Source organism: Rattus rattus, chromosome 3 (genome assembly GCF_011064425.1).
Source record: "Rattus rattus isolate New Zealand chromosome 3, Rrattus_CSIRO_v1, whole genome shotgun sequence".
NCBI classification, from domain to species: domain Eukaryota; kingdom Metazoa; phylum Chordata; class Mammalia; order Rodentia; family Muridae; genus Rattus; species Rattus rattus.
The window spans coordinates 126,081,840-126,095,695 of record NC_046156.1 but is presented as its reverse complement, the minus strand read 5'-3'; the positions used below and the strand labels follow the sequence as shown (position 1 = coordinate 126,095,695).

The following is a 13,856-nucleotide window of genomic DNA, read 5'->3' as shown; positions in this document are numbered from 1 at the left end:
TGCGTGCATACCTGTGTGTTTGTGTTGTATGTTCACTGCATGTGTGTGTATGTATATGTGCATAGGTTGTACATGTCTAGAGGTCAGAGAACAACTTCTGGTGTTGGTCCTTTCCTTCCACTTTGTTAGAAACTTTCTTTCATTGTTGAAGGCTGTGCATACTAAGTTGCAGACCCTGTCTGTCTCTGCCTCCGTCTTCACAAAGGAGTGCAATATTGCAGACACATTTGCTATTGGACCCGACTTTGGGGGACATTGTCTTCTATGGACCTGAACCCAGGTTCATGCATATTTAGCAAGTGCTTCAACCACTGAGCCATCTCCCCGGCCCCTGGTAGTTAGTTACTCTTATATGTGGAGATAAACTTGCCTAGGGCTTGGGGCTTGCACACTTATTTAAGTCTTAAGAAGCAAATCTTTGCTGTGCACTGGGGACAGAGTCATGTGAACAGGCCTATGAAGGGTGTGACAGTCCATTAGGGATGGAGACAACCTGTATGCAATGGTTGAGAGGCAAGAAGAGCACTGTTCTCTCTCATCTGTCTAGGACCCACAGTAGCAATGGCCCTGTCATAGGTGGTGCCCTCATCTTCTTTTCCGTCCACAGCTCCATTCTGAACCTACCAGGAGAGTCAACACTGCGACGGGACTTCCTGAGACTGCAGCTGGCCAACAAGGAGCGCTCAGAGGCCCTGCGGCGCCAACAGCTGGAGCAGCAGCAGAGGGAGAATGAAGAACATAAGAGGCAGCTACTGGCTGAGCGCCAGAAGCGCATCGAGGAGCAGAAGGAGCAGAGGCGGAGGTTGGAGGAGGTGAGTACCAAGGGCCACCACAGACACCTCAGGCTTGAGAACTGCCTGCTTGGTACCCGTGCTCTTTGAAAAAAGTCTTTTTACAAAAACCTTTGCTCACACTCGGAATGGGACCAAGGTGTCTGTCCTTTCACTCATCTACCTCTTAGTGAGGCTTTCCTAGGCCATCTTATTAAGATGACATCCCTCCCCTTCTAGCATGTTCTGCCACATGTCTCTATGCGTATGGCTCCAACCAGCTTCAAGCATTCTGTACATGGTTCCAGCTCCCCGTTGGGAAGGATCCTGTCTGTGAGGACACAGGCTTCTTTACTCCTCTGGTCTTCTGTAGTGCCTAAGATAGCATGTAATCTATAGCTTGGTATCTGTGGAATGAGTAAATTAACATGCAAATTACTGAGCCAAGGATTGACCAATTGAAGACAAGCATTAACTGAACTACAGTGAACAAGCAAACCACGGCGAACTGGCAGGTAACCCAGTGCTAAGTAATTAACCAGGCCCTGTATCTTGATTCTCTTCTGACACCAGTAGCCACGCTCTTCCTGCATCCTTCTTGCCCAGGACACACCCTGGAGCTGCAGGCAAGACCTGCACCCTGCAGTGGCTGCTACTCTCCTCTGGATGGGAAACCATTGAACCATTGATGGTAGTTCTTGAATATCCTGCCCCATACAAGGAAGGTTCTTACCCTTTGTTTAAGTCTCCTTCCGGTAACTTCATCTACATTTCCAAGCATTCCTTCTGAAGATAAAGGAGAGCCTCCTATTGGGGAAATTGGGAGGCAAATGAAATGGCCTGACTAACTGTACAGGAACAGGGTGGTAATACTGTGGGGGTCTCCAGCCTGCTCCTCAATCATAAGGTCCCTGACTTTGCATTTTAAGATGACCCACTAGAGAGTGAGATGTTGGAGGCTATAGATTTAGATCACTAGTTATTTACCTCCCAAACAATGCCTCCTGCTAGACCTCCCCCAGAGTCCTTCCCCGTCCCTTTTAACAGCCCACCTTGGTGTAGATCTTCTCATTCAAATCTGTGAGGGCCTTGGGTCACTTTTCAGCAAATCCTAGTAGCCCCATTAAGTACATTATTTTCAGACCTCCAAATAATAATCCTCTATATTTACAATGGTTTGCTTATAGAGTGACTTCTATGCTCACATGTGGAACACTGTATCATTTTCTCCCTCAAAGTGCACATTCTGTCCTTATGTCCCAGTTTTCCTTCCTTCGTCATGCCATGAGATATCTGAGATTTCTTTCTTTATCCAGTGACTGAGTGACCATGTCAAGTGATCGTGAAGCACTGACCATATGACACTTAACAAGGACAGTGAGGAGGAAATATGAGCAAACTACACAATATATGTGTACAGAATACTGCAGGGAAAGCTATTCATTTAAGCATAACTTTCTCAAGTTTTTAAAATTAAAAAGAAAAGAAGTGGAAAGCCAAGAGGACAGTGGAGTGAGATCGGGAGGTGACTTCCAAGCAAGGTTGCAAGCTGGCTTCTCAGATCCCAGTGTGCACGTGAGTGATCACGGAAACAGTAATCGTGAACCAGAACCTCGAACTCTGATCCTCGGATGTGGACTTTGAGACTCTGTGAGCAGCAATAAGGACATAAGGCATGTGTGTGGGTTTAGGACACCGGGTGTACAGGGGCGCCCATCACGTGAGCAGTGTAAAGTCTATCTGCTATCTTCTGTTCTAAGTGTGGTGGATGGAGGCCCATGAACAGGGCGTAGGTAAGTGTACATGTGAAGTATAGAAGTGAAAGGTGCAGACATGACCTCCAGTTACACCCCACCCCACCTCCCACCCCCGGGACAAATATGGACAGTCCTAGTCAGGTTCCGGCAGCTGTGCTGCGCTATCTCTGCCTTCACCCCAGGTCACCCGTGGCTCTTATCCTGGCCCCCAGCCAAGGGCCACAGTTTCCTTTAATCTGTTAGGCTTCTGGAACACAAAGACTCTTTGGACTTAGGACCTCCTCCTTCTGGGTAGATTACACCCTTTCCTAAATACCATCTGCCCTGGCTTTCTTGGTGTGGAATTTGCCAGGTCCCCACTTCCTAGGGCATCACAGCCCCTACTACTTGGGCTCCATTTTGTTACTGGCTCATTATCATAGGCCTCAGTTAAAGGCACTGACCATGCAGCCCTAGAAAACCCACACTGCCAAGCCCATATGCATTTAACATTCACAAGAGTCACACGATGTAGACAGCACATGTGGCCTTGTACATTTTATAAATTCGTGTTTGTGTATCTGTGTTAATGTTCATATGGATGTCCTGATGGAGGTGCAAATGCTCATAAATACCTGTGCTTGTGTGTGTGTGTGTGTGTGTGTGTGTGTGTGTGTGTGTGTGTGTGTGTAGTCAGAAGAGAACCTCAAGTGACAATCTTCAGGTGCAGTCTACTTTTTACCCCTGCTGATGGGTTCTTTCATTGGACAGAAACTTGCTAAGTAGACTAGGAGCCTACTAGTGGGCCAGAAAGCCCCAGGGATGTGCCCATCTTCATCCACCCAGTGCTGGCTTTGCAAGTATGCACCAGGACACACAATTTTTAAAACAATTTTTATTGATTCTTTGTGAGTTACACATCACCCAGTCCTGCTCATCTCCCTGTCCCCTCAAATCTGTCCTTTGCTCTTGTAACCACCCTGCTCCAAAATAAAACACACAAGTACATACACACACACACACACACACACACACACACACACACCACTCACAACAGCAACAAGACCCCAAAGCATAGAAAAACATGTCGCTGTGGAAGCTATAGTATGTCACAGTGTGTCCCACAGTGTATCCCTTTGCCCACACATCTTCACTTGCAGGTGTTCATGGCAATGAGTCACTGGTCTGGTTTGAGATCTCTCGCTTCTTTGACATCATTAGTACTGAATCCTCACTGGGTCTTCTCCCTGCTATCCTAGCGTTACCCTGTGTCACGGAGATTCTCCAACTTTGGTTCAGCAAGAGTGGCTCTTTCACACGTCCTATCACTCACAGATGATATAGATTTGGGGCTGGATTTACTCAGAGCTCTGGATCCGGGCCTGGGTGGTAGCTGAGCTACTCAGCACTCCCTTATCACCACCAGGGCGAGCTGTCCAGCACCGTTCCAGCTAGGCTATGCAATGCTCCCACCATCTGCAGGAGGCAGGTCAGCTCTCCTGTTCTCATGCCGTCTCCAGAGCCAGTTCCACTGTGCTACCCAGTCAAGGCCTGGGGTTCCATCCTCCCAAATGCCGCAGCCTGCCCGGGAGGGGCTGGGTCAGCTCTCCCAGACTCTCACCCAAGGGGCTTACTCACCTCTACCTCCTCTGCCAGGGCCAGCTCTACTTTGCTGCCCAAGAGAAGTGCACAGCCCATTTTCCGAGTGCTGCAGCCAGTGAGGGGCAGGGCCAGCTCACCTGCTCTCATGACCCCAGTGCTAGCTCTTCCAACTGCCACAGTTGATGAAGTATGAAAGGTAGGGAGGACATTACCCCCAACACTCAGTTTTTCATGTGGGTTCCAGGGACAGAACTCAGGTCCTCTTGCTTACAGAGCAAGCACTTGACTCACTGAGCCATCTCTCCAGACTGTTTTCTGTTTGTTTCTCACATGAACACTTGACTGTTAGACCCAGGTGCTTTGTCGGTATGAAGTCTTCCCAGAGGGTGTATGCTTTTGTTCTGTTTTTTAGTTGTTGTTTTTTTTATTATTATTATTATTTGGTTTCTTCCCTGGTACGAGCTCTCTAAATTTCCTACATTTATCATCAAGCAGCTAAGTGATCATTTCTAGTGATTGTCAAGCACTGACCATATGACAGAGACTGGCGTCAGGACATTACATGAACTCTGTGACCTTAATAATCACAATGATCTGCAGGCTAAAGCTTTGCAATGAAATCCTACAGATGAACATTGGTCACTCTGCTGTGACCACATGCCTGACAAGAAGCCACTTGAGGTAGAAGTGGTGCAGGGGGTGTCTTGCACTCACAGTTTTAAAGGATATGGTCCACCATAGGGAGGTCTGCAGATGACTGCACAGTGGTGAGAGTGTGCAGCTGCCCTCCTCCTCCTCACCTCTCAGTGTAACAGAACAAAGCAGATGGGATGGGAAGCCAGGGTATAAACCCTCCAAATGTGCCACCAGTGATCCACTTCCTCTGGTTACAGCTTCATCTCTTAAAGGTTTTACAGTCTTCAAAGCAGGGCATCAATGGGAAACCACATATTCTAACACTAAGGCTAGAGAGAACATTTGACAGCCAACCCACAAGTGGTTACATAGCTCAAGAGGAGATCATGTTTCAATCCGGGACTTCACTACAGAGGCTATGCCTTACGTCACTGTTTTGTGTACCCTATCCTGGCCTATATCTCTCTGGTATTTTGCCCATGGCAGCTGTGTCCAACTGGTGCTCAGCTTGGACTTAGGTTCTCCTTACACACCAGGTTGGATCACCTGAGCGGCCTCTTCTGTGTTCTTCAGTGGCATCTATAGGAGCTTCTCCCATGGGTACAAGTGAGGCACTATGCCCAGAGAGAGACATGCTGAGGTCTATGGCCTAAATGGAAGGTATCTGTGTGCATAAGAACATGAACCCTCTGCTCTGGGTGATGGTCATTGTGAACTCAGCTCTTCAGAAGAATCAGGAGCACGTGCATGTGGGCAATGACACTGGCTTTATCTTTTGCATCTTTCTCTTGCCCTAGTCCAACCTGCAACTCACAGGCACGTGGGGTCACATGCAGCTATGAATGTAGCCCAACCAACTTACTTAAACATTAGCAGTTTTTGTGTGATATTTCTATGACTCTGTTGCAGTGCTGTCAAGAATAAACTCTATAGATGACAATGTCATGTCACATGTAATATCACCTGCTAGAGCTTAAGAGAGGAAAGTGAATTGTGACGGAAAGGGCTGGCTGTAAGTACTGAGATTGAATAACAACAATCATTGCCACCTAGAGATTCCCTTTCTGCATCCCCATTCTAATCTGCCCTCCTGGCCTATGGTAAACACTTGTGATCTGGTGGCCAGAGCAGGGATTTGGGCTACATAGGCACATGGAAACTTGGAAGTCTATAATTCTTCTTGAGGATTTAGCTTCTTTTGATCACATGGGCTTTTGTGAGCACCTTGGGAATTATATCCCAGTTCTGAATAAAAGCCTACTGCCCTTCACAGGCATGCTGGGGCTACAGCTCTGATATTTGGTGACCTCAAGTGTCAGTTTCCACCAGGAGCTTCTAAGGATACTTTCTGTGCCCTTTGCTATTGACGTGTGCCTGTGTAGATATGACTAGGATCTAATCAGTTGGTAATTCTCAGAAGGACTTTGACTATAAGCTGAACGTAGTCATGGATCTGTTATACAAGGGACATGGGCTGTGGCTGGTTCATGGTGGTAAGCAGACCAGTTTTGACTGGTGAGACAGTATAATTTATAAGCAAGCGCCAAGAACTTGCTGGAACTCAGCCAAGGTGAGTCAGTTCATCTCTGGTGACAAAAGTATGAAGGAATCATCTCCTTTTTTTTTTTTTTTCTGGTAAGAATTTTTATTACCCAGCTGAGACAAGCCCTACCTATATCAGCATTAAATGGGCCCTGGAGGAGTTCTGGGCCTGCTCTGATAACAGACTAATTATTTTGGATCAGGTCCTTGGTGATGACTTATTTTGTGTAAAAATTTTAGGATGCTACCAGTGGTTTCTTTCTGCTTGCTGGGAGTAGTTCATACCTTTATTTTAATAAGAATACTGCTAAGTCACAACAATAGGTCAAGTTGACCCTAAGAGCTGTTGTCTTCAGCTTTCCCTTACCCTGCTTCCTGTTCTCCACAGGGACGGGAGTGGGTAAGCTTGCTGTCCTCATTAAAGTTGTCCTGAAGACTAACCAGGAAAATGGAGAATGAGATGTCAATGGTTATCAGGTAGACAGATCTTCTAAAGGGTGTGTCAAATCCAGGAATGTGGGCTATTGTAAGGTGACCCACTTAGTGATTAGATTTGGGAAATGTTTATATTTTGGTGCTACCCTGTTTACTGTCAGCTTGAGTTCATGTCTGCTCTTGGCGGTGACTCTTCTGCTAGGGTCAGCAGAGACTTATATCTAAAGGGGCCTCTGGGAAAAGTAAGTGTTCTTAGAATTTAAATAGTTTCTCTGAGGTACTGCAGCATAGCTCTCACTACAAAGCAGAGAAGGGGTGTTGCTCTCTTCAAGAGCCTCTGGGATGCCGGGCCACCCTGCAGGCTCTGTGGGAAACAACTTGCTTCCAAGCCTAATAACCTGAGTTTGCTTCCTAGGACCCATATGGTAACAGGAGAGAACCAGCTCCCACAGTTTTCCCTTTGAGCTTCACACATGCACCCTAGCACAATGACAGACACACACTCAAACACAAACAAATAAATGAAAAATATTTAATGGAGAAGGATGTAGTCTTTAGGTCAGCAACACCAACTAAAACACCAGATGTGATGGTCCACAGGTATAACTTTGGCACTTTGGAGTCAGAAGCAGGATGGTTGCTATGAGTTCAAGGCCAGCTTATGATAGATTTCAAGACCCTATCTCAAAAGCAAAATGCAAATCAATCAGCTTCAGGCCCTCATACCACCGAGGCCCAGACCACAGCTTCCTTTTTAACTGTGTGTCGCATTCTTTAGCTTTCCTCTGCCTCGGTTTCTGCAAGTACAGCTGGAGGGTAACAATAGCATCTTAGGCAGCTGTTAGGAGGATTAAACTGGGTGATTACCAGAAACCTTGAGCAAATCACCAACACATGAAGTTCCGGAAGCAGTAACGGTTGCTTTTACTGACTAAAGTCAAAGGAATTTTCTAGCATTTGAGCTTCTTCCTGTGCACAGCAAAACCCTGAATTTATGAAAATAAACGTACCAGAAGGCAAGCACCTTCTCATGCTTTGGAATGAACACTTGTTACAACACCCACTCAGAGTGTGGTGGAACTGGGGAACAATCTGGTAAGTAGGTATAAGGGTAAACTACAACAGTTTTGTAGACCAGGAGGCCAGATTTAATCTTGTGGTCTTGGGAAATTGACTTAATTTCGGTGAACCATTAGGGGAACAGTTAGGGAAACAGGATCCACAGGCAGGCAGGCAGGCAGGCAGGCAACAGATTCAGAGACAACCCCAGCTCCAGTTTTTGGGGGACCCACATAAAGACCTGCCACATATGTGCAGGAGGCCTATCCATCCCTTGCTTGCTCTTTGGTTGGTGGTTCAGTCTCTGGAAGGAGCCTCAGTTTCTTTACATGAATGGTCAGCATAATTGTATTTACTTGGAAGGATTATAGTGGGAACTATGTAGAAAACACAAGCACAGAAGGCTTAGCCCTATGCCTGACCCAAGTAATGAATGGAGATTTTTGTACAGATACTTTGCTGTATTCTGGAACAGTAAGAGAGTAAGTCACCAGGTATTATTCATGTTATATATTATAGAGATAATTTCTTCATTCTATTTTCACTAATGAGGCTTCCCTGTCCACCACTTTGGGGCACCTTTTTACTGAATGCACCCTTTTTATGTGTGTGCCACTTGGCTTTGTTGGCTTGCCTAAGTAGTTGCTGGTCTGGCCAACACAAGGTAGCATCCCTACGGAGCACCTCATTTAGGAGGGCCACCTGCTACCTTGGAAACTCTGCTTTCCCCAGAGTAGTCCCATGGGACTTTCTACTCTTGTTCCCTGTGTCAAACAACCTGAGTAGACCATCCCTTGTGCAGTGACAATTTTTCTCAAGAAGCAAGCAAGAATGCCTTCAGCATCATTTTTTTTCCCCCGATGGGCTCACATACCTGCCGCCATGTCTCCTTACCAACCCATGGGCTTTAGGCAGCACATTCCGATATTTTAAAACTGTGATATCTACATTCAAATACATCCTGCCAAATACCTGAAATACCTTCACCATCAGTGCAGGAAATATTGCAACAGTTCCTCTTTCTACAGGGGATCTAAGTTAGCACCTTCACTGTCACTCAGAGCACTAGAATGGCTCTCTCTGTGAACGTAGCCTCCACAAACTCACTTATAATGCGCTTGTTTCCATAACAGCCAACCCCAGCATCTCTTTCTTACTAAGGCTTTGGGATGTTCCGACAGGAATCTACACTTGATGTTAATACTGAGCTGTAGAGCCTTGTGTGTTAGGGATGACCGCTGGGCCATTCTTGTTCCTCTTTGTGAAGGTACCTGGGAAACCCCAGTAGCTGTTCCTAGGGAAACTGAGGCTTGGGAGATAAGCAGTAACTCGTGAATAATCACATTGACCACTGTTCATAGCAGAGAAAGAATTAGATTGTTTCATTAAGCTTGCTCAGGGCAAAATCGACCTAGAACCTTTCTTCCTCCTTTTGTTCATAAAGACCAGCTTGTACATTCGTACCTTGGGAGCTTAGCCACAGGCTGCCTGCTGATCAAAAGGTGCCCTTGAGTGGAAAAGAGGCTTCCTTCTGGCCACCAATTAGAACAGATGTAGAAGCAAAGGGATGGAGTATTGCTAGTCTATCTATCTTTCCCATGGCTCTCTGGTTATTATTGTTTCTATGAAGAAAGGGGGAAAGATGAGATCAAGACAGAAAAGAGAACAACTATGAAACAAGGTATTTTTTACGGGGTCTACATGCACATGTCAGAACTAGGCACAGTGTAGTCACCAAGGACTGGCTCTCCAGTCACCAAGGACTGGACTCAGGTGAGATGCTGGCCTGCATGCAGTGGTTTCCTTGTCTGTGCAGTGGGAGTGAGGAGTGTATCTGGCTTGAGGAAAAAGGAAACTACATGAGTCTGAGTCTCAGAACTGTACATGATACCTCCAGAGGTACATGGTATCACAAACTCACAGAACTTTGATCCTATTACTTGGCATTGGCATTTCTTTCATTCTTTTTATTACACATTACACATTATGCCGTGTTATAAAATGAGAGGTGCCTGGCCCCTTCATCATTCTTGTGCCCCACCTCTTACAAGACAAAAGCTTAGAATTCTACTCTCAGGCACAAGGCATGGTGCCCTTAGTCTGCAGAAGTTAGTCTTCAGTGGTCTTTCCCAAATTCAAAATTGGGCCGAATGCTAAGCAGACATGGAATCTCCAGATGGATGAATGCCTGAGTCACAAGTACAGCTTCTGGAAAACTCGACATGGACAGTCCCATTCAAAGTCAGCAGCACACGTGATGCATGGCCACAGTAGTCCTCTCACTCAGCTTTAATCAGAGAGCCCCTGAGCTGAGGAGAAAGTCTGAGGCTCTTCCCGAGAAGTTGGATATTCTCCCATTAACTGCTTGCTTCCCAGCCTTCTAGAAGACTGGATCTGTGACAGTCTTAGCAGGGTCCCCCCTCATCACTCCAGGATGTCACCCTGGAACTCTCCAGGGGCAACCCAGAACTCCTGATTTCTCATTCTGAGTCATTTGTTGTTGCTGCTGCTGCTGTTGCTGTTGCTGCTGCCACTGCTGCTCTTGTTGTTGTTATTTTTCTTTGCAAGGCAGCAAGCACATACATCCTTGCTTAGATCCTCTGAATAAAGAAACTTTGAAGGTCACCTATTGGGCCACTGTACTAAAAGTTTAGAGGAGAGTCTCTGATTCAACATACAACACTGATTCAGTCATTAAACAAATATTTATAGAGGGCACTGTAATGTTCTTATTAGAGGCTTTACAGAACCTAGTCTTAATAGTTCTGACCTAGCATTCCTTCTTCTCTGTTGTGTTCTATAAAAAGAATCAAGTATATGTTTCGTAGAGCATGGTATGGTTAGATGGGAGGGGTGCCACAGCAGGCCCATGCTGAGGTTTCCTTCCCCTGAGGAACCAGTGGGTATAGTATAGAATAGAGTTTATTTAGGGCAAAGAGAGGGAAGTTGAGAAGGAAGTAGAGACAGGCAAAGACACAGAGGGAGAGAGAAAGAGAGAGAAGGAGGAAGAGGAAGAAGAAGAAGAGGAAGAGGAAGAGGAAGAGGAGGAGGAGAGGCCAGACAGAAACATGTAGAGAGAGAGAGAGGGAGGAGGAGGAAAGGGAGAGAGAGAGAAGAGAGTCAGAGAAAGAAGGGGCAGAAAGAGGGAGGAGGAGAGGCCGTATAACCCCTTTTACAGCAAGCCAGGCCTATCTGGCTGTTGCCAGGTTAACTGTTGGGTAGAGCATAGAAGGAATGTCAACACTTCCTACCCTATGACATTAACATTACAATTAGGAAATAGTCTCAAATGTGGATGTTTCCTGAGTTCATATAATGGGAAATGTATATATAAAAGATGGACATAGAACCAAGGCTTGTTTGTTATTAATATTTGCTATCTTTCTCTGTAACTTTTCTTCATTCTAAAACAAAAGAATTTAATATGGTTTACAGTGGATGCTACAACAACTAAAAATATAATGTACAGGAAAATAAATTTAAAAGGAGTATACACTAGAAGAGAAAGATGAATTGAAAGCAGGAGTTGGGCTGGCTCTTAGAATACCCACATACATTGACATTCGGTGAGTATAGCCAGCCGACATAGTCATCAGTATGGCTCTGAGCTTCCTAGCACCCAACAAAGGAGGTAAACACAAGCAGTAAAAATCCAGGCTGTCCATCAGAAAAGGTGTGTTTTGTAATGGCCATGCCCAAGAGTGACCCTTTACACCCACAGCTGTGAGAAGTCTGCTGTTTAAGGGTTGACCTCTAACAAAAAAAAAAAAAAAAAAAAAAAAGGATTGATAGTCTTAATACTTCATAGCAAAAACACAGATTGATACTTTAATATTTCATCATTAAAATTGACTAACCAGTTTATTAGAAAACAACACCCACCAAGGAGTGTCCTAACTGGGGGAGCAAGCAAAGGATCCGACCGGCTCCCACCTGTGGTGGCTAATCTTCCATGTCCATTTGACTGTATTCAGAATTACCTAGGAAACATACTTCCGGGTGTGTCTGAGACTGTCTACATTAGCTGAGACTGTCTACATTAGCTGAGCAGGGTGATAGCATCCCCTTGGCCAGCAGTCAGAGAAACAGGAAGCAAGGAGAAGGCAAACTGAGCACCACCTTTCATCCCTGCTTCCTGATTCAGTGTGACTGGCCGGCTGCCCTGCACTCCTAACTCCATGCCTTCCCCACCATGATAAGCCAGGATAAGTCCTTCCTTCCTTACATTGCTTTTATCAGGTATGTTGTCACTATAATAGAAAAACTAGCAAGTATACTCCTTTCATTGATGCAAGCAGGCCCACTAACAGACACTAAAATAAGGTGATGATTGTATTAACCGGAAGAACATGTTCATTCCCCAACCAGGAAAATCCATGAAGACTCTATTAAGAACCATCTGAATTCATAATTTTTAGGAATTCAACTTTTAACAATGCCTCCAAGAAACCATAAATGAGAATGACTAGGCCACTCCTCATGGGCGGCATAGCCACTGAGGGCTGTTGAAGACATTGACAGAACCCCATGGTCATCATTAGACATAACTCAACTGCACTCCAAGAATAAATTCCCCTTTAGTCTCCACTCTCCATTCACTCTTGCTCAAGTTTGTGGCCCTTATTTTATTTTCTCACTTTTCTCCAACCTGGCAAATAGTTTGTGTCAGGATCAATTGCAGGTGACTGTTTTCATTGCTGTTTGGCTTTTTTGTAGCATTCTCAATCCTCTGTGGATTTGCTGTGAAGCACTTTCTGGCCTGTGAGAGCTGCCTCAGAAGGGCAGGTCTGCTCTCAGTCTCCACAAGGCTTTCTTTCTCTCTGCCCTAGTTTTCTTTCCATTGCTTTGTCGAATACCCTGACTGGAAAAGCAACTTTGGATGGACAGCAAGGGCTTATTTGGCTTAAAATTCCACTTTACATCCATTATTGAATGGACTCAAGCAGCTGGTTACACCATATCCACGATCAAGAGCAGAACAGTAAACCTATGCTGCTAGCTTGCTTTCAGCTAGCTTTCCTCACTCCATACAGCCTAGCCCAGGAAGTGGTGCTGCGTACGGTGGGCTGGTTCCTCCTCCATCAATTAACAATCAAGACAACTTCCTGTAGACCTGTCCACAGGCCATCCTGACCCAGACAATTCCTGAATTGAGACTTGTGTCCCAGGTGATTCTAGTTGGTGTCAAGTAGACAGTTAAAACCAATCAGCACACTCCCCTTGGGATGTCTTTCTGGCCTGCAGTCTTCAACCCAACAAAAATGAGTAGTGATTCAATGTGTGTGAGGAACAGATAAGGCAAAAGCTGGAGGGTTGGAGCAATGGTGGCCTCAACAGTTAAGAGGGTTTCTGACCTTGCAAAGGACCTTTCAAATTCTACAATCCATACTGGGTGACTAACAGCTGCCTGTAACTCCAGTTCCCGGGGGACCGAACACTCCCTTCTTACATCTTAGGGCTCTGCATGTGTGTGGTATACATAAATTCATTCAGGCACACACACATATATAACTAAAGATTCAATAAATAAATCTCTTTTAAAAGATAAAATCTGGTGTGGAACAGGGACACATAAGCAATGTCAATCTAGATCACAAATTTGATAAAACACAAAAAAGTAGTACGAATTATGATGCAATACACACCATTAGTACTGATAAGAAAACTCCAAAACACTTTAAGAGAAGAGTGTGTTTTCTTTTCTTGCACCAAGGATTTTATTCTGTGGAGTTCAAAACTTTTCTGTAGAGCCCTGACTAATCTTTAATTCATGGTATTCCTTCTGCCTCAGCCTTTCAAGTACTAGGTAGGATTACAGCCATGCAGTATACTTTTAGCACAACATGGTTTTGCATGCATCTGCCAGGTACCAGGACCCACATATGAGGTTGAAATTGAGCCGAAGTTAAGCATCGATCTTGTCCTTGAAAAGCTGCTTCTAGCAAGAGACACCAAGGCTTTGTAAGGGTCTCCTTGGAGCAAGAAATTTTCTCCACAGGTTTTGATGTCCCCTCCAACAACAGGATGCCCAGGAGGAGAGAAAGCAAACATCTTTCTAGGAAAGACATCGACCTTG

The 13,856-nt window shown here is 45.3% G+C and overlaps 1 protein-coding gene across 1 annotated transcript in view; it reads left to right on the top strand.

Moving 5' to 3' along the window:
* Positions 1-13,856, top strand: part of Tnik (TRAF2 and NCK interacting kinase) — a 392,340-nt gene that overhangs the window by 303,401 nt on the left and 75,083 nt on the right. The window contains 1 exon segment of the mRNA XM_032898578.1: positions 608-812. Coding sequence (XP_032754469.1) covers positions 608-812 — 205 coding nt within the window.